This window comes from Protopterus annectens, chromosome 8.part0, assembly GCF_019279795.1.
Source record: "Protopterus annectens isolate FY-2018-M chromosome 8.part0, PAN1.0, whole genome shotgun sequence".
Taxonomy (NCBI): Eukaryota; Metazoa; Chordata; order Ceratodontiformes; family Protopteridae; genus Protopterus; species Protopterus annectens.
The window spans coordinates 1,190,737,332-1,190,756,361 of NC_056741.1; the positions used below are offsets into that span (position 1 = coordinate 1,190,737,332).

The window sequence follows — 19,030 nt, forward strand, 5'->3', positions numbered from 1 at the left end:
AAAAATGGAGCCCTGGTCAGAAGAGGGAGAATCTTCCTCCACCCTGGGTTTCTTGTCTGGAGGGGGTTGGGAACCCCTGATAAGAGTAATTAAATCCTCAGCCATTTTAAGCATCTGCTTTTTAGGCATGGGGCCTGGAGATGGGCCCTGTGCAACAGGCCTCTTGGGATGCATGGCTGATTTGGACTTAGTAAAGGCCTTAATGGAAAAGGAAAATGAGGGTCTAAAGACACCATGTGTGGAAGTGGACCTGTCCACATTAGGAGGCTCAGCACTCACAGTGGCTTCGGTGGTTGTAGTCTGGGTATGGGCCGAGGTACCTGCGGTCTCGGTTACAGAAGACACCGCCAAAGAAGTGTCGTCGGTAGTCAGGGGCTGCATAGGCGTCTCGCTGAGAACCGGACTACGTGTAGCCGGTTTTGGCGTGGTGTCGGTGGAGACCGTGGGCCTCGCGTGTCGGTCCTTGTCCTTGTGTTCTTTGGACAAAACGGTAGTTGGAGTCTCCAACGACATTTTATAATCAAAGGCTTTACCAAAAAAGTGTTGGGCGAACTCCGCCCGACGCTTAATAGTGTGTTTATTGAAAGTAGCGCAAAAGCGACAGCCCGAGACGTCGTGGTCTGGGCCTAAACAAGGTATGCAAAGGGAATGGAAATCCTTATGTGGTATTTGCTTCCCACAAAAAATACAATTGTTAACTTTGTCTGACATCGGTCTGAGGCAAGAAAAGTTTCCCCAACGGGGTACTTAGCTTTAAAGAAGACTTTGGTTTCCAATTTTTCGTAAATTCAGGAGCTGGCCAACCGGCACTTGCGAACTGCTTCTGCTTCGGGCACCACGCGGCAAAAAAGACTGAAGAAAATGGCATTGGCTGTGTCTTATATACCCCTGTCGCACTGATGTCAGGAAAGAAAGCGACAACAACCGACGCCGGACCTAGACTTTGGAATTCGGCCGACTGAGGACCCGCCTGACGGCAGAAAACCCATCTGTGATTACTGCAGCTGTATGCACGATGAACATCTTACTTACATAGCAACAAGCAGATGTGGTGAGTGGATGTTCTTGTCAGGTCAAATACAAAATGCCCAAACTCTCTCCGAGTTCTTAAATTAACATCCCAAATATTATTGCTGGGAGAGCTTGCAGAATGACATCACTTCTTGTCATCTGACTATCCCAGGTAAAAAACCCCACTGCAGCTGGTAGCATTTAGTATCCACCTGTGGAAATGCATAGACCTTAGAACTTTTGACAAATGGTGGAAGTCATAAAATAATTTACATTCCTCCACATTTAAAGACAATACAAAAAACTTCTAATTCTAGACATTGTCTCGTGTTGCACTGAAACTGAAAGATACATCTTTTTGTTTATGCCCCAGCCATAAAGTAACTTAATTTCAATTATTCTTCTGAGAGTTTGTAAGTTAATCTCCTGTGTTTGTCTCCCCTGTTAAAATATATACATCTAAGCAGTTATAATAGTACATATACATTTCTGCTCAGTAATTTACAAAATATCTCTTTAGCACACATCTGTACAATATGACATACAGTTCTAATACATCCATAACACAAGCATCTTACATGAGCATGTTGACATTCACAAATAAGATTCAACCACTTAAAAAAACAGCTAGCTGGGCTGGCAGTATCTCCTTTTGTGACACCTCTTACACTTGACCAATATACATATATATTTTTTGTTGTACAACCAATTGATATCGTGATTCCACTAGGGTGGCTTGACTTTTGAGTTTGTGGGCTCCATGCACTCTGTATAGCTATCAATATGGCTGTACAGAGATTTTGTAAATAGCTCAGTATATGTTATTGTGTTTATTGGGTTTGGGAGTAACTGGAATTTAGCCAAGGTGTCTCTTAGTAGAGAGAGGTTAGCCTTGGAATAGTTCCTAATGGTTTTGGGTTTCACTGGATCCCTGGATTTAATTTATATCTCAAGTAATACTGCCTCATGATCAGATCTGACAAGTGAAGACATTACAACCCCCATGTTCACGAGTGTAAGGTCAAGGATGTTTGTACCCCTGGTAGGAAAATGGACCAAGTTTTCCACAATGTTGATAATAACAAAGATTAGGAATTGTGCTTGTGCATTAGAGGTAGTGTAGGATTACCAGTTTATAGAGTGGTATTTGAGATCCCTAATGAATATCGCATTGGGATGAACAGTGAGGGACTCTAATACATTCTAGACCGACCCTTGAAAAGAGAGTGACATTGAAATACTAAGTGTAATCTATTGTGAAGATTTCCTATTGTCATTTAAAAAAAAACATATATCCAGATACAACACTTTATTCAGTCTGCAGATCTGCCTAAAATGAGCTATGCACTGACACTGTCTAGACTGGCCTGCTTCAATGCCCTGTTCCTAAAGCTGCAAGATTGGATATGACAGGGCTGCAGAAGTGGTAAAAGTCTACAGTGAGATAATTGGCTGCATATACTGTAGCATCTCTCCCTTCCTATGGGATGAGCAGAAAAGTACAGTTTTGTACCTACCATAAATGTAGATGTCTGAACTGGATAGCATCTGCAGTCATAACAACTGGGTTGTCCTGTCGTCAGGCAGCCCTTCAGTATCTCTGTTGGTCTTTTCCTCAGTGTTTCTTGCCCCAGATGCCAGTAGCCCTCTTGAAGGCTAAAATTTGGATAGATGCCAATGTTTCCAAAAGATAGAGGTAAACACAAAAATAAGCATGTATGTACATATATACAAACAAATACACCATAAAGACTCCCCCACCAGCTAGCTATTAGGAGGGTAAACACCCTAGGAGTACCACATGACTGCAGATGACATCTACATTTATGGTAGGTACAAAACTGTACTATGTCCTTCATGGATGCATCTGCAGTCATAACAACTGGAGGAGGATAAAACTAGATTATGGTGTGTTTAGGATCCCTTGCAGTACAGCAGTGGCAAACCCTGCTCGGGATCTGGAATATAGAGGCAAATTATAATGCTTGGCAAATGTCAATAATGTCTTTGGTTGCCACTGGTAGTGGCTGTTGCCCTTGTAGAATGAGGTCTTATGTTCTGTGGAATTGGTTTTCCATGGAAGGAGTAACAGAATCTATCCATTTGGAGATTGTCTGTTTGGAAATAGCTTTTCCTTCCCTTCCTGTTGCATAGGCTACAAAAAGTTGGTCAGTCTTCTGCTACTTTTTGTTCTGTCCCTCTGTTTTGTGGGTTGGGAAAGAAGGTAGTAGGTGGATTGCCTGGTTTAAAGACACTCTGGATACCACCTTAGGCATAAATGTAGGATTAGTCCTCATGGACACTCTATCTTGGTGGAAGATTAGGAAGGGTTGCACTGCCATTAAGGCCTGTAGTTCTGAAACCCTCCTTGCTGAAGTAATTGCCAGTAGGAAAGCAGTTTTCCATGACAGGTGTTGTAGGTCTGCTGTTGCTGCTGGTTCAAAGGGTGATAGTGTCAACTTTTCTAGCACAAAGTTTAAGTCCCAAGCTGGTAATGGTGGTTTCCTTGGAGGTTTTACATTCTTGATTCCTCTGAGGAACTGCCTGAGCAAAGGTGCTGAAAAACAGGTGGATCAAAGCTGTATTCTGCTGAAATAGCTGATGCATGTATCTTGATGGAGGAGTAGGACAGGCCTGAATGAAGAAGTTCAGATACTCCAGAATGTTTCCTTTCCTCTTTCAGTACTCCAAATGACAAACCTTTTCCATTTTCCAGCATAGTTCCTTCTTGTTGAAGGTCTTTCAAGAATAATGTCTTTAACTCTTTGGGAAAGTTCTGGATTAGCTGCTGCTATGTGATGTTCCATGCAGTCAGTTGCAATGTTTTTAGGTTTGGATGTATGATGCTGTAGTTGTTCTGAGTTAACATCAAAGGCATCAGGGATATTGTTCGAGACATGCTCCTCAGCAGTGGGTACCAGTGTTGTCTTGGCCAGTTTGGAGCTATCAGGATTATCCTTGGACGTTCTTCCTTGATTTTTAGTAATACCTTGTGTATCAAGGAAGAGGTGGGAATGCATATGCTGTTAGGCCTTTCCAGCTGAAGGAGGCGAATCCACTTTCCATGCTAGTGGGTGGAATGTCCTTGTGCAGAATTTTTTGAGCTGGTGATTGAGAGGTGATGCGAATAGATCTATCTGAGGCATTCCCCATTTCTTTGAGATGGTCTTGAAGATGTCCGGTGCAGCTTCCATGCATCCGATGTGGGTCTGCTTAATATGTCTGCTAGAGTATTTTCTTTTTCCCGTACAAATATTGCCTGTAACTGGGTGTTGTTGCTGAGTGCCAGGCTCCACACCTCCAAAGTCTTTCTGCATAGGCGCTATGAATGAGTGCCTCCCTGTTTGTTGATGTACCACATGACTGTGGTGTTGTCTGTCCTTATCATCAACTGGCCCTCTTTGAGAAATGGTCTGAACTTTTGGATTGCCAGTTTTACTGCCAGCATTTCTTTTAGGATGATGTGCAGGTGAAGTTGATCCTGTGTCCACAATCCTTGCACGCATTTGTCCAGCATGTGGGCCCCCCATCCTAGGTCTGAAGCGTCTGTTGTGATGGTGTGGCTTGCTTGACATCTGCGAAAGGGTAGCCCTGGGTTTGACTGGCATGCCTGAGCCCACCATAGGAACTCCTGTTTTAAGCATGGAATTAGTGGGATTTCTGTTTCTAGGCTGTGTCTGTGTTGGGACCATAAATTCTTTAGGTACCACTGTAGTTTTCTCATATGTAGTCTGGCAAGTGGGACCAAGATTATGCATGATGCCATGAAGCCCAAGGCCTGCAGTACTTTTCTTGCTGTTAACTTGTTCAGTTTTGTTAGTGCCAAGAAGTAAAGAGGAGTTCTTTTGTTTTCTGTAGTTAGGAATGCCATTTGTTTTACTGGAATGTCCTTGTTTGGGATGGTATCAGCCTTGACTTTTGTAAATTGACTGTGTATCCCAGTGCTTGTAGCAAGTAAATGACCCTTTGTAAACCTGTTGTCAGCTTGCTTTTGTTGTCCCCTTGTAGCAGGCAGTCGTCCAGGTATGGGTAAATTTGAATTCCCTGTAGTCTGCAATGGGCGATTACTGATGCCAGGCATTTTGTGAATACTCTGGGTGCAGTAGATAAGCCAAAGGGCAATGCTGAGAATTGATAGTGCTCTGATCCTGCAAGAAATCTGAGGTATCTTCTGCAGATTGGTGCAGGTATGCCTCCTTGAGATCTAGAGTTACCAGCCAACACTCCTTGCCCAGCATGGGAAGAAGTTGCTGTAGGGTCAGCATTTTGAATTTTGGGACAATGATGTATGTATTTAAGGTGGACAGGTCGAAATTGGTCTCCAACTTTTTCCTTTCTTGGAACTAGGAATAGTCTGGAGTAGAACCCTTTCCTTGCTCTGCTGTTGGCACTCTTTCCACAGCTCTCATGTTTGCTAACTGCATTATCTGTTGTAGAGCCTCTGTTTTTGATTTGGAGGTAGATTTGGCATTCCTCTTTTGACTGGTAAAGTGTGGAAGTGGAACCGGTAACCTTGATCTATGGTTTGTAAAATCCACTTGTCTTTTGTTATATAGTGCCAGTTCTTTGAAAATAAGGTTAACTTTCCGCCTAGAGGAGCTGCTATTTGTTGGTTAAGTCACTGTGGTTGTGTTGATGTAGTGGCAGTGGTTGTGTCTGTGCCTCTGTTGTTACCTTGCCACTGTCGTCCTCTGTAGGCACCTCCTCTGGATTGGTTTCTGCCTCTGGCCCGTCTATTCCTGCCCCTTTGAGATCTTGTGGAGTCAGGAAAGGACCAATTTTTGGCAGGCCAGTTCCTGCTAAACCTTGGGGGTTGAACCTGCAAGAAATCTTTAACCGTTTGAACAGATTTTGCCTTTTCTTCCATTTTCTTCATAACCTGCTGGGCAGGTGTACCAAACAAACTTGTCTTATCCATAGGAGCATCTAGCAACTTAGCTTTAACATGATCCGGTAAAGCTTGCTCCTTTTGCCATGCATGCCTTCTTATCACTGTGCCAGTCATGGCTGATCTAAATGAAGCCTCCAGTGCATCATAGCCACATTTTAAGGAATGGTTACTAACCTGTTGTATGTTATTTACCATTTCTAATACATATTTCTTATCAAGAGATTCATCAGTGGTTAGCTTTTTAGTTAACTGATCAAGCATAAACTCTTGGTATTGTATCATGTGAAAATGACAGTTTAAAGCTCTAGCTGAGAGAGTAGCTGAAGTGTAGACCTTTTTGCCCCATCTGTCTAATGACCTTGCTTCCCTTTCAGAAGGAATAGGGTTTTAGCTATGGTCACTGCACTGGGACCCTGGGATATAGTTTCGGGTCTGCAAGTGGGGCCTTGTAGAGGTGGTGATGAGTGTCTGGCACCCTGTAAAATCTGTCTGGTTTGGCAGGGGCTGGAGGTAAAGAATCTGGTGCGGAGCAGACATCATTGAAAGCATCATCCACCACAGAGAACAGGAGGTATAGCTAAGGGCCTGTGCTGTGGAAGGTGCAGAAAGGTCCTAAGTCTTTTCTGGAGTCTGAAAATCCTGTTGCTGCCATTGGAACTGCTCTCATGGCATGTAAGGTTTGGAGAATTCTTCTGGTGGGGAAGCAGCTGGAATGGATTCTTCAGCATCAGAGTCTTCAAAATTGGAGAAAGGAGCCTCTGGCTGGTCAGTTATGTCTGATTCATCGGCAGAATCATCAGAGGACACTGGCTCAGGGGTCTCTGCCCTAGGTCTCTTCTCTGGGGCCTGAGAGGCCCTGTCTGGGTGAGATTGAGATCCTCTAATTAATGAAATTAAATCTTCTGCCAGAGTAAGCATTTGAGAACTAGAGGAGGGCCTGGTTGTAGGGGGTTTAACAGGCACTGTTTTAGTAGTCTTGGCTGCTTTAGCCCTGGCGAAGGCCTTAATGGACATGGCTGCTGGAGGCCTAGCAGCACCACGTGCTGGGGTAGAGACATCCAAGGGAATGGTGTCTGATAAGTCAGTGGCAACCACCGTAGTGGATAAAATTTCTGAGGCCGATTCAAGAGTGGTAGCAGGGCCTCAGTTGTAGAGATAGATTCAGCTGTACTTTGATCAGTTTTCTCAGTTTTTGCTTAACCATGGCGGTCTTTATCTTTGCGTTTTGGCAGATTGGGTAGTCGGAGGATCCGGCGGCATAATGTACGCAAAATCAGAACCGAAAAACTGTTCAGCAAACTCCGACCGGCGCCTAAGCGTTAAATCCGGTTTGAAAAGCACAGGCCGAACAGGCTGCTGGCTGGGCCTAAACAAGGCAGACAATAAGAGTGGAAATCTTTATGAGGTATTTGTTTCCCACAGGTTAAACAATTATTAACTTTTTCTGACATCGGCTGAGGCAAGAAAGAGTCCCCAACGGGGTACTTAGCTTTAGAAGTCTTGAGTAGTATTAAGTAATCTCTGGATCCGACCGACCGGCACTTGCGAACAGCTTCTGCTTGCTGATGCCTTTATACCCGAAGACCAACAGAGATGACGTCGGGTGAAGTGCGACATCAGCCAAAGCCGGACCCGGACTTTGGAATCCGGCCGACTGAAGTGCTGCCTGACGACAGGACAACCCAGTTGTTATGACTGCAGATGCATCCATGAAGGACATCTACTGACCACTTCAAGGTTCAGTGTAAAACACTCCCACGTATTGACCTTGCGCAATAAAACCATGTCCTACAGAGCAGGAAGAGTTGTCACCCTGGTCATCAGCTGATGGGACAGTTGGCTGTTCCATGGGCCTGGAACCTGGTTCAGTTCTCTGGAATAAGCAACCTTTCCTGACTTGAGTGTGCATCACTCCACCTTGCTTCAAGAGGTTCATGATATTTCATTGGTTTAGAAGACACTTTTAAAATTTGTGCAGAGGGGTGTTTTACAATTTTAGCACTTTGTAAATTATTTTTCCATATTCTGTTTTTTACTTACTTTGCAGTTTGCTTTCAAGATTTTATTTCCTTTTACTCTTGTACATTTCTTAACTGACAAATATTGTAGTACTTGAATAAAAGAATGGATATTTCGAGTTTTTCTAAAAGGAGCTCAACTGAACTTGGGTCTTGCCTGACAGTACTGGTCTGTAATGCTTAACAAATAAACAAACAAAAATAAAACAAACTTGAGTGCGTCATAAGGTAGTAGCTTGTTTATAACATTGGCTAGACACAAGGACATGGAGGGTCATTGTAAAAGGAGTCTCATCAGTCCTAAGTAACTTTACCAGCAGGGCAGGTCATTCTTATTATCTGTTTAAATTACATTTAAGAAGGTGTGGAAGAAGCTTGGATTTTTGCTTATAAAACAGATATACAGGACAGGGCTGAGTAAGGAGAGCCTGTACAGTGAGTTAAGCAATGGAGTGTGAATTAGAAAGGTCATTGTCCAAATCTTGAGAGCTGGCATAATAAATAAGCTGTTTACCTCACAGCCACAATGTACAGGGTTTGAATCTCACCTTTGGTTACTGTCTAGTTAATGCCTAGTATAAACATATGCTAGTCTGTTTTTAGTTGAGAGTTGGTATATGTATACATGGGTCTACTTAATTTGCCCTAACTTTCATTTGCCTGAGACCAAATGACTGAAAGTTCATTTGCCCGACACTTCATTTGACCGACAAGTATTAATGGCAAGAAAATGGAATATGCCCCCTTCCCCACTGTAGTGTGACCTTGGAGTTAGAATATATAGTTAGGGGAGGTATGGGGGCACAGCCCCCCACAAAGGGAGGTGTGGGGGGTGAAGCCCCCCACTTACTTTTGTTTTACTAAGCAATATTACATCAAAACTTAATATAATATGAAATTAAGTGGAGGGCTTCACTCCCCACACCCCCTAACTATATATTCCAACTCCAGGGTTGCACTACAGTGGGGAATGGAGCATATTCCATTTTCTTGCCATTAATGCTTGTCGGTCAAATGAAGTGTCGAGCAAATGAAATTTCAGTCAAATGGGTGTCGGGCAAATGAAAGTTAGGGCAAATGAAGTAGACCCGTATACATACATATGAAATGTAAAGAGAGGACGAAAAGGGCTTGAGAAATAGTTTAACTGCAGGTTAAATTTAGTGCAGCCTGCTTTTTAGCTGGGTCCATTAAAAGAAAGATTCTTCTTCTTTCGGCTTTTCCTGGTTAGGGGTCGCCACAGCGGATCACCTGTCCGCTCATGATTGGCAGTGAAGTTTTACAGTGTCGAGTTGCCAGCCCGGTGCCCAACCTTACACAGCAGGCACACACACACCTAGGGCCAATTTAGAATGCCCAATTCACCTGCTGCATGTCTTTGGGATGTGGGAGGAAACCGGTGGAAACCCACGCGACCACAAGGAGGACATGCAGACTCCACACAGAAGGCACCCAAGCCAAGGATCGAACTGGAGAACCTCTTGCTGTGAGGCGACAATGCTAACCACTGCACCATCATGGTCACCCTACAGATAGAAAAGAAAATAAGTTGATTAAATTTAAGAAGGAATATAAAAAAAGAATAGAGTTTAGTAAAAATTAATAAAATGGAGAAAGAGAATGGCGAAATGAAGAAATAAGAATTTATCATGAAAAATAAAACTGTGGAAATTAAAGATAGAAGGAATAAAAGAAAACATAAAAACATGGTCTAAAATATAATGTTGCAAAACTATTATGCGACTCCATGGGGCATTTAACAGAAAAGTAAAAGCTATAAAACAAATAAATAAATGGTGTATGAAAAATGATGCATCAAGATTTCTTAAGGAAGTTACAAATTAATAAGTTGCAAGTAAAAGGAAATATAACTTATAAAAAAAGTAAATAAAAGGATTTGCCATTTTTGTGGAGAGTCAGACACAACACAATGAATGTAGAGGAAAGCCACTTGGACCAGTTCTCAATAAAACATGGCTAGTGCTACCCTTTCATTTGATCTAGATAAATACATAGAGTAATTCAAAAAACAATGCCAAGATATACTTCAGATCTCCCAGAAAAAAATATTTAAGGGCCTTGGACTATACAGGTTATACTGCTTTGTCTAAATTGAAACTTCTCATCTGAGCTAATGACGTTACAAAAATGTACAATTTTCTTAGTGAAAATGGCTTTAAAAATCCATACTTAAATGAGTCAAGAACTAGCTGGATACATGGTGAAGTGGTTTTGTCTTTCAGTTGTCAACAACCGGTGTAGATTTGATTAGTGACTTGAACATTTGAACTACATGGGAGGGGGGTGAGCAACTGATACTAGTTCATGCTAATTATAGGGTGAAATTGATGGCAGAGATCTTCTGCAAAGGACCTGAGATTTCAACATTTGCAACTAGGGTTTCTGGACAGCATGAGCTTGTCAAGCACTGTATACACATTTTAGTGTAAATGTCAGTTCTGACTCGTGAGGAACAAAATGTTAGCAAAAGTAAAATGCACAGTTTTGAAAAAGGTAACAAGGTTGGGGACAAAAATAACATTTAATTGCCTCAGTGGAGAATACAAGTTTCAGCCTGGAAGATTATTTAAAAAAAAAAGTTATGTGATGATAAAAAGACAAATTAAAGACAAAAGATGAAAGGCTGGAGGGAGGTAACGAGAGATTCATTTTTTTCATTGTAAGAATAGTATATGACTCCAATAACCATCCCAAAGAGATGGTGACTTCAGAAAGAAAGCATCCAACAATATATGACAGGCAAATAAGGTAATTTGTGTGCTGGGTGGAAGAAATAATAAACACTCTCTTAGTTAGTTATGATCTGCAACTAATCCAGATAATGTGGTAACAGGCAGGCCAAGGGTTCCTTACCTGTCATATGTTATGCTTCCATACATTTTATCTACATAGTCTTCTCTTTTCGCTGTGAAATTAGCATATACGGGAATGTAGCACTCTGACCTTGTCTGATAAGTTCCAAGGTGAAATACAGCACACTGCAATAATTTACTACGCCAAATGTTGTAAGAGACATGAATTATAACCCCAAAAGGGTTATAAGTTTCTTTTGAGCCACTTCTTTCACTGTCTCTTGCTCTCTAATTTGTTTTACTCTATAAGAAATTTTATTTTGAAATACAAGGTTTATAGGTGAAAGATTAAAAATATAGTAAACAGGTGGAGGAAAGGGAACTAAACTGATAAATGTAGCTTTAAAGACTAACTATAGTTAGTTAAAAAAATAAACAGAGGGGAACAGCAGTAGTTTTACCATGCATCCATAATATGAAAAACTGTAGGGGAAAAGCAAATCTGCAATCCACAATATTACAAACATTTAGAACATTCCAGCACAGCAACACCTAGTTCCACTCTAATTTTTAGGAAGATAAGAAAGAATTGACTACAGTAGTGTGTAAAGTTGGGAGATGGAGGAGTTGCTTTCTTTTCAGTGATGAAGTGCATACATACTGCTATGCTTTGCATAGTTCCTGTTGGAAATGAAACTTACCGTCTCCTGTTCCAGCCGTCATTTCTTTCTCTGGTACTGGAGAAAAAAAACAAAACACACAACAATGTAAAATGCAGATTTTTTTTGTCTATATTACACAACCCTACCCATAAAACTATTAACACTATTCTTGGTCTTTCTTTATATTGGTCAGGTTAGGGAGGATATCTATGCCCTTTGTATTTTATTTACTTGTGCTAATACTCAGTAAAACATCACCCCTCTTGTGTATTCCAAACGCTTTTTTTCCTTCACTACCTACCAGTCATTTCCTCCTTCGCCTCCTCCTCATGCACCTGACCCATTCATTCTCTTTACTGAGGTATGAGAAAGCCAACAGGGGTCATCTTTAAGACAACCATTGGGAGATTTTCTGTTTATATCTTTAATGCTCTATACATGCCCAGTAAGCATTTACCTAAAAGGCCATACTGATGGGTGTTCTGTGGGATACTTCTTCAAGTGATGTTAGTCTGCATTGACCTCACCACCTAGGATGAGGTCAATGCGAACATTTACTTATTTCTACTAGTGAAACAGGTACATTGCATATATGTGGGTGCATGAGTGCATCTCCTTGGCACCCCTAACCTCTTCCATGTGAGAGAGACATGCAGGCACAGCCTCTAGTTTCCAGACAGCTGCACCTGTATGTTCTAAACCTTTACAGTTTTGCTGTCTTTGCCCTGCACTTTTCTTTAGTGCTTACTTATTTAACTAATATTCAGTATCTTCAGGGTTTCCAGAGTTTTGGCCTGGCAACTCAGCACTGCAAAAATCCACTGTCAATCATAAGTGGTCCGGATTTCCGCTCTGGCGACCCCTAACTGGGAAAAGCCAAAAGACATTACTTTTACTGTCCTTATTGAAAAGACATGTTCAGGGGCATAACTTCCAACAGTTTTATACACATTTCTGGGGGTCAAAGATATCTAATTTCCTTGAAACCATTTACAACTGAGGATGTAGCACCTACTTGAGGGTCTGCCTTGGTAATGTGTGCTGTGTTAACAGTGATTGATTGATTTATTTAGTTTTTGTTGACTTTCTTCTTCCTCACTGTTCTCTTCGGGTGTCATTTCACAACTGAATTGATGTGTCTTTTGATTTGTGTAACTTTCTTACATTAATGAAGAGAGAAACTAGAAACTGCCAAAGGTGCACCAGACAGAACAAAATTAAATAGGTGTAGATAAAACTTCCTGGTGAACCACAACAGCTAAACACTTTATTTAGAAATAAAGACAAAATATAAAAGACTTCCAATGAAAGACAGCTCTAAATGATTAGTGCTTTCAGCTATTCGGCCTTCTTCAGATCATATGATGATGATGATATGGTGTGTGTATATGAATGTATGTCTATGGTTACCATTTGAAAGAGTGAATGTCTTTTCCTGGTACAGAAAAAGTGAATGCTTATATGAATGAACTTTCATTAAAATGGAGATTTTGCTGCCAGCCTTTTCTGCGAGATTGTGTTGCAATGAGGTAAGGGAATTTGCCCTTATCCTGCTGTTGTGCAATATCAGAGTTAGTATATATAATTTCAAGAGGGTGGTGATACAGGTATTCTTTGCCCTGCATCAATGCACCAAAAAAAAAAAAAAAACAGCTTTGTAAGTTAGTTATCCCCAACAAAAATATCATTAGTGTTTTGTAATTGGCCTAGATCTTTTGCACATCTTCGTCTTCTTTTGGCTTTTCTCATTTAGGGATCACCTGTCTGCTCATGATTGGCAGTGGAGTTTTATGGTGTGAGTTGCCAGCCCGGCACCAAACCTTCCACGGAAGGCGCACACACACTCACGCCTAGGGCCAATTAAGAGTATCCAGTCCACCTACAGCAAGTCTTTGGGATGTGGGAGGAAACCAGAGCACCCAGAGGAAACTTACACGACCACACGGAGGACATGCAGACTTCGAACAGAAGGCACCCCGCTAGCAGGCTCCCACTGGACAATGTTCAGTCAGCACCAGATCCCCTCATTATTACATTATGATAATGAACGTAGCCATGCCATCATGACTGAAAAATCCTTAACAATCACAACTATGCAAAATGGGGGAGCAGGGAAGCCTTCTTTATAAAGCAGAATCCTGAGCTGTGTGCAGATGTCATGCAGTATCGCGCACAGTGCAGTTTGGCTAGAGAAAGGATCACGGATTAATGGGTACAGGACTGCTCAGTGTAGCACTGTGTGCTATGCACTCATTTATGCAGTTCATAAAGAACAGTGGTGTCTTGTACACTGCCATTAAAGACCATGACTCATAGCTATGAATTGCAATCCTGAACAGCAGTGTACTAAACACAGTACATAAACTGCTTGTCTTGTATGCATTTAAGCAGCATGTGTAGGAATACTATTGCCCAGATTTCCTTAGTCTTTATCTGTCTATAGGTTTGTATATATTTTTTCCTGTTTCTATTTAGATGAAAACAAACCTGCAGTTAGCTGCTTGAACATATAGCTGTGCAAGTAACATATTAAGAAGGAAAAAATCTTTATACATACATTTAATCAACTGGATTGTTTTCATGGAGCTGCCCACTTCGTTTTTTGCTGTGCATTGTACTGTACTCTCAGACAGTTCCTTTGTTATCTCTATCAACAGTGTACTCGTGACTCTGTTTTCTGACTGACTGTCCATAGGCTTAAAAAAAGATGAATAAAACAAGCATGTTATATACTCAAAAATCTAAAGCACTTTATACAGAATATATAGAAATTCCAGCTTTACAGACATACACTTACGTCCTTCTATGGGTATTCTATACATTGGCATAAAATCCTCATATACTTATTGAGATGGGCACAAATTCACATCACCTTACTTACACGTGCACACTTGCAAGGGCATCTATACAAATGCTCACAATATGTAAACCTAAATAAAACACACACACACACTCACACCCAGAGAGCAGGTCATTCTAATAACATATTTTTCATCAATATTCAAGTTTTTATCCCTCACTTTCAAATTACTAAACCCCAGATTCTGTTCTACACTCATATGTAAACTACACATTCAAGCCTGATTAGAGGCTTGGGTGCCTTGTAGAGCTGGTGGAGGAGGGTGGGTATCTGCGGTCCACCCTGGGGAGGGGAGAGGTGGGAGAGGTGGCTAAGGTTGTCCACGTGGGTGACTACTTGTTACGCCCATGGAGTCCAAGTCTTTAGAGAACATGCTCCCTGTAGTTGGAAGCACACAGCATATATCGAGGAGCTGATGAGAAAACAGGGTCACTCCATCAGGTGAAGGCTGCTGTACAGGAACAGTATGCTGGTTTGTTCCCTAAACCCTGCTGCTCTCACGACTGGGGAATGGAATGGGGAAGGGTCAGTGTAGGGCTACTTGGGCAGAAATGAACTGGATATAGGTCTTTCAGAGTGCCTGAGGGCACCCAGATCCCAACCTATGAAGTGAATGGACCAAATGGGTCAAATGAAGAAGCAGTCAGATGAGGACCTCCAGGCAACCAAAAAAAAATACAAATTAGGGATGCCAGTCATAAAACATACGCACATGGAACAAAAAGTACTGTGCAATTCCTGAAATATAATACACACTATAGTAATTGTATGCAATCTTAACCAATTGTATAGCTGAATCACTAATGCAAATGCCCCCCCCCCCCACCAGATTATACAATCAACACCATCAGAATGCCAACTGATCCAAATGAGGTAACCTGTGACATTTTGACACTTTTTAGTCATGCAGAGTACAGTAGTGTTGTTCTTGCAGTGCATCATGGAACATTCCATATCATTATGCTGTTCGGGATAGACATCTGAGCTAAACATAACCACTGTTTACAAATGCTTGTTACAAAAATGCTTTCCAGCAACAGTGTAGCCTGTGGTACTTTGGAGCACACAAAGCTTCTACCACAGGTATACTTAGTCTGCCTGCACACACTGTGAACATACATACAACTAGATCTGCCCTCATTACCTTATTAGTGTTGCTGTAATGTCTAATGACTGTGACATCTGTATGCATCACAGACAAGCATGATGGCAGAGCAGAGAGCAGCAAGGAAAACCTATTCAGTAAAGCATATAAAGTATGCCTTGCTACACTGATGTTTCATGCTGTGCTACACGCTGATGTCCTGCAGTACAACATAGTGCAACATCTGTTTGGGTGTAGACTGAACCAGGAATGAAATGGGCACAGGAGCCCTTAATATACTACTGCCTACTATGCTTCGAACACTACAGTTATGGTCCTCAGTCCATGCCTTTGGATTACAGTCCTGAGTGATAGCATTTTAAGCATCGTATACAGCGCTTGTGTGCTTCTCTATAATGAATCCTGAGACCCATCTTCCCAGGATTGGCCTTCACATGTCAAAGACTGCATTTTTTCAAGGGAATAGATGAAGAGAGTTCTTCCAAGACTGCTCCAACCAAATATACCAGTGTCCCAACAGAAATATGTAAAAATGTACTTCTCTAAAAGACAGCTTCAGCTATATTTACATCATTTTTAAAGGCTATTGAAATCCCGTTCTCAGCACCAGTGCCTAAGCAAACTGTTATTTTGCTATGGAAAATGTTGTGTTCTTCCTCTGTAAGTTATAATCATTATTTCAGAGAACACTCATCTGGTCAAGTCGCCATCATGTAGCTTTGAACCATTCTAATGAACACACCAGATGCTGCTATATGCTACCATATGCATACTTTCATCTTTAGGAAACACCGACCTTTAATTTTGGAATACTCCAAGTGATGATAGGTAAGGGATTTCCTACTGCTGAACAGGTCAAAGTAGCCTTGTTGTGTTCAATGTCATATTCACTCTTCAGGTCTTCCATAGCAGGTTTACCTAAAATAGGCACAATAAAGGGTCATTTAAATACAAGAAAAATCACAGTTGCCTATCATAGCTTTTAATAGATTATATACATTTAAATGATGACTTGCAGCTGCATCACATTAAAACAACACTCCTGTCTGAGGCACTGTTATAAAACCTCTCAAAGCACGCAAAATAGAAGTCCATTTTGCAGCTGAGAATGCTCTTTTCCCCCTACATGAAAATCATTTTCCATTATTGTTAACAACTCTGTAACAGGGGATTTTAGCTGGCAATTAATTGTCTTTGGCCTTCGCTTATATGTCCCCTTTTAATCAGACGACTGCCTTTGTTACAAAACAACAACTTACCATTCTAAATTTTCATTTCAATTTTCATTTCTTTCAACAATTCTTGTTTTCGAGTAACCGCTCGCTACTAGCCATACATAAACACGCAACTTTCATATAGCAAAGTCTTCTCAATAAAAATTAACAAACTTTGCAACTTCTCAATAAAAAGCCTCAAACTCTGCAACTAAGTGCTACAAAAGGCTCCCTATAGACATTTTGCCATTCGGAATGCCAAGTGCAGAAAAGCTGAAAAGAAGACTGAAAACATGGGAGAAGAGAAAATTTCAAAAATTACTCTTCTTCACCGAACATATATATACCAATTCCAAGACTGCCTCTCTGAGAAAAGGAATATTCAGAGAAATGGCATCTTGGAATTATTATAATATTTCCACAATTCAGTCTGTGTATTTTGGGATTTTCTCTAGAGGGTCCCAATATTTCAAATGATTACGCTTATAAAATACTACAGCACAGCCTATAGATTTCCAGCATTTGCTGCTGCTTTCAGGAAAAGTATATCATTACTAACTCCCAGGATGTACTTTAGAACCACCTTCTGTAATGGCCACTCAAGTACCTTACCTTTGTTTGAGTCTACATACGTTACAAATTGAATAACTTTACTAAGACCAACAGGTTTTACCCTTAAAAACCCCTATTAGATATAATGCTTTTTAAAAGAAGATGCAAACGTTTTCAATAGCTTTTGATGAACTGTGTATAAGCTCAAAGATCATATTGCAACACAGAGTCTGGGGTGCAAGAGTGGGCTCACTGATGGTCAATCCAACAATCTAATCCTTTCTCAAAGAATCCAAGGTTTGAGGTGCATTTGGTTATTTGCAGTCCAAAATGGATAAACTGAGAATGTTATTACTATTTCTTTACAAATAAAAGGCCAACATAATTTGCTGTTTAAAACCACCAACATTTTGCATTTTGCCCTACTGTTGAATTATATAAGGTGATTACCAGACAGGAAATTCACAACCATTACTTTGGTGCTAGCAGCACCTATCTGTTTACAAGTGAGTACTTTTAACTCTGTTTGTAACTCGTACTAAATTTCTACGTAACTATAATTTCTATATTGTTGACAAGTTTAGAACATGTTCCAAATTGCTGTTAATGTGTTCTCCTGTGCAGAATTACTGTGTGCAACTATCTTTGGATGTCCTGTGTGCAAGCCCCTCGCAGACATCACATCTGTTTACTCTCTACATTTCAGTAGGACATCTGTGCAGACATCCTTAGAATGACATATGCATACAATTGCTTGTACATAACCATCTCGATAATTATTTCTGTAACTTATCAGAGCATGCAGCACTTACATACACTATAGCCATAATCCCAATACCGCACTTCAGCTGAACTTTGTTCTTAACATCTGAACATAAAAACAGAAATTGCAGCAGTAGCTATGGAGCATTTGTTTCATCTAGTTTGCCCATTTCACTACCACTGGGATAAATTACAGATCAAGCTGATTTTCTTCAGCCAAAGAACAGTCTCGTATTTGTACCATGTGTTCTTGGACTCTCTTACTGCTTTAATGTTGGCACCTACCTTTTTGTGAAGGGTGTTCCAGTCAACTACCATTTCTTCTCTACAAAAAATATGTCATTTAGTTCCCTTAAGCTTTCCAATCTGAATCTTCAAATTGTGTTATCCACTCCTCTAGAACATTGTTTTTTTTTCCAAAAACAGTGTAATGACGCAGAGTCTAGAGAGTGTCTTGAGGTACTGACATGTTTGTTATATTTCTCTTTACATCCCTCGTCAAGGCTGTAGACATTAAATTGTTTTAATCGGACCTTCTGGGAAAGATGGTGCACTATTTAAATGGCACTGCATACTTCTTGTATACTTGCCCTTATTTTGTTTCCTGGTGTGAATGTTATTCCCTTAGAACTTGTTTATATGAATGGATAACTTCTTGTTTTCTGCCACTGATACCTCATCCTGTATAAGGCAGTGCTCTACTTACTCTCTTTACAGCTTTATCACACTGTTCGCATGTTCTACAGCATTTTTCTGACCTTACTGTGTCCTTTTTGTTTTGGAATGATTGATTGACTGACTGACAACTGCTGTAATAGACTGATCCACAAGGATACATTTCAGATACTGCCCGGATGACATAAAATAGGGCATTAACAACTACATAGATGCATGCATAACAGTTACTCTGGCTATAAATAGCATAGTTTAATCCTTTAAGATCCTTTTTATAACTCTCTGCACATTAATCTTTTTCAAAATCTTTGCGCTATCATTAAAAGAGACATACATTTTCCTTCCAGGCCTTCTGCACTGTTTCTGGTGTTTACACTTTTATTTGGCACACTTACTTAATAATACACATTTACAATTAATGCACATGCTTGATTTGGAATCTGCCAGCATTTCTAAACTTGCTGCAC

At 40.7% G+C, this 19,030-nt stretch overlaps 1 protein-coding gene across 3 annotated transcripts in view; it reads right to left on the reverse strand.

Annotated features, from left to right (window-relative positions):
* Window positions 1–19,030, reverse strand: part of BCAM (basal cell adhesion molecule (Lutheran blood group)) — a 500,114-nt gene that overhangs the window by 58,416 nt on the left and 422,668 nt on the right. For all 3 annotated transcript variants that reach the window (XM_044080674.1, XM_044080675.1, XM_044080676.1), the window contains 3 exons: window positions 16,157–16,278; window positions 13,953–14,091; window positions 11,435–11,470 (listed from right to left, as the gene is read on the reverse strand). In XM_044080674.1, coding sequence (XP_043936609.1) covers window positions 11,435–11,470; window positions 13,953–14,091; window positions 16,157–16,278 — 297 coding nt within the window. The remainder of the gene's footprint in view (window positions 1–11,434; window positions 11,471–13,952; window positions 14,092–16,156; window positions 16,279–19,030) is intronic.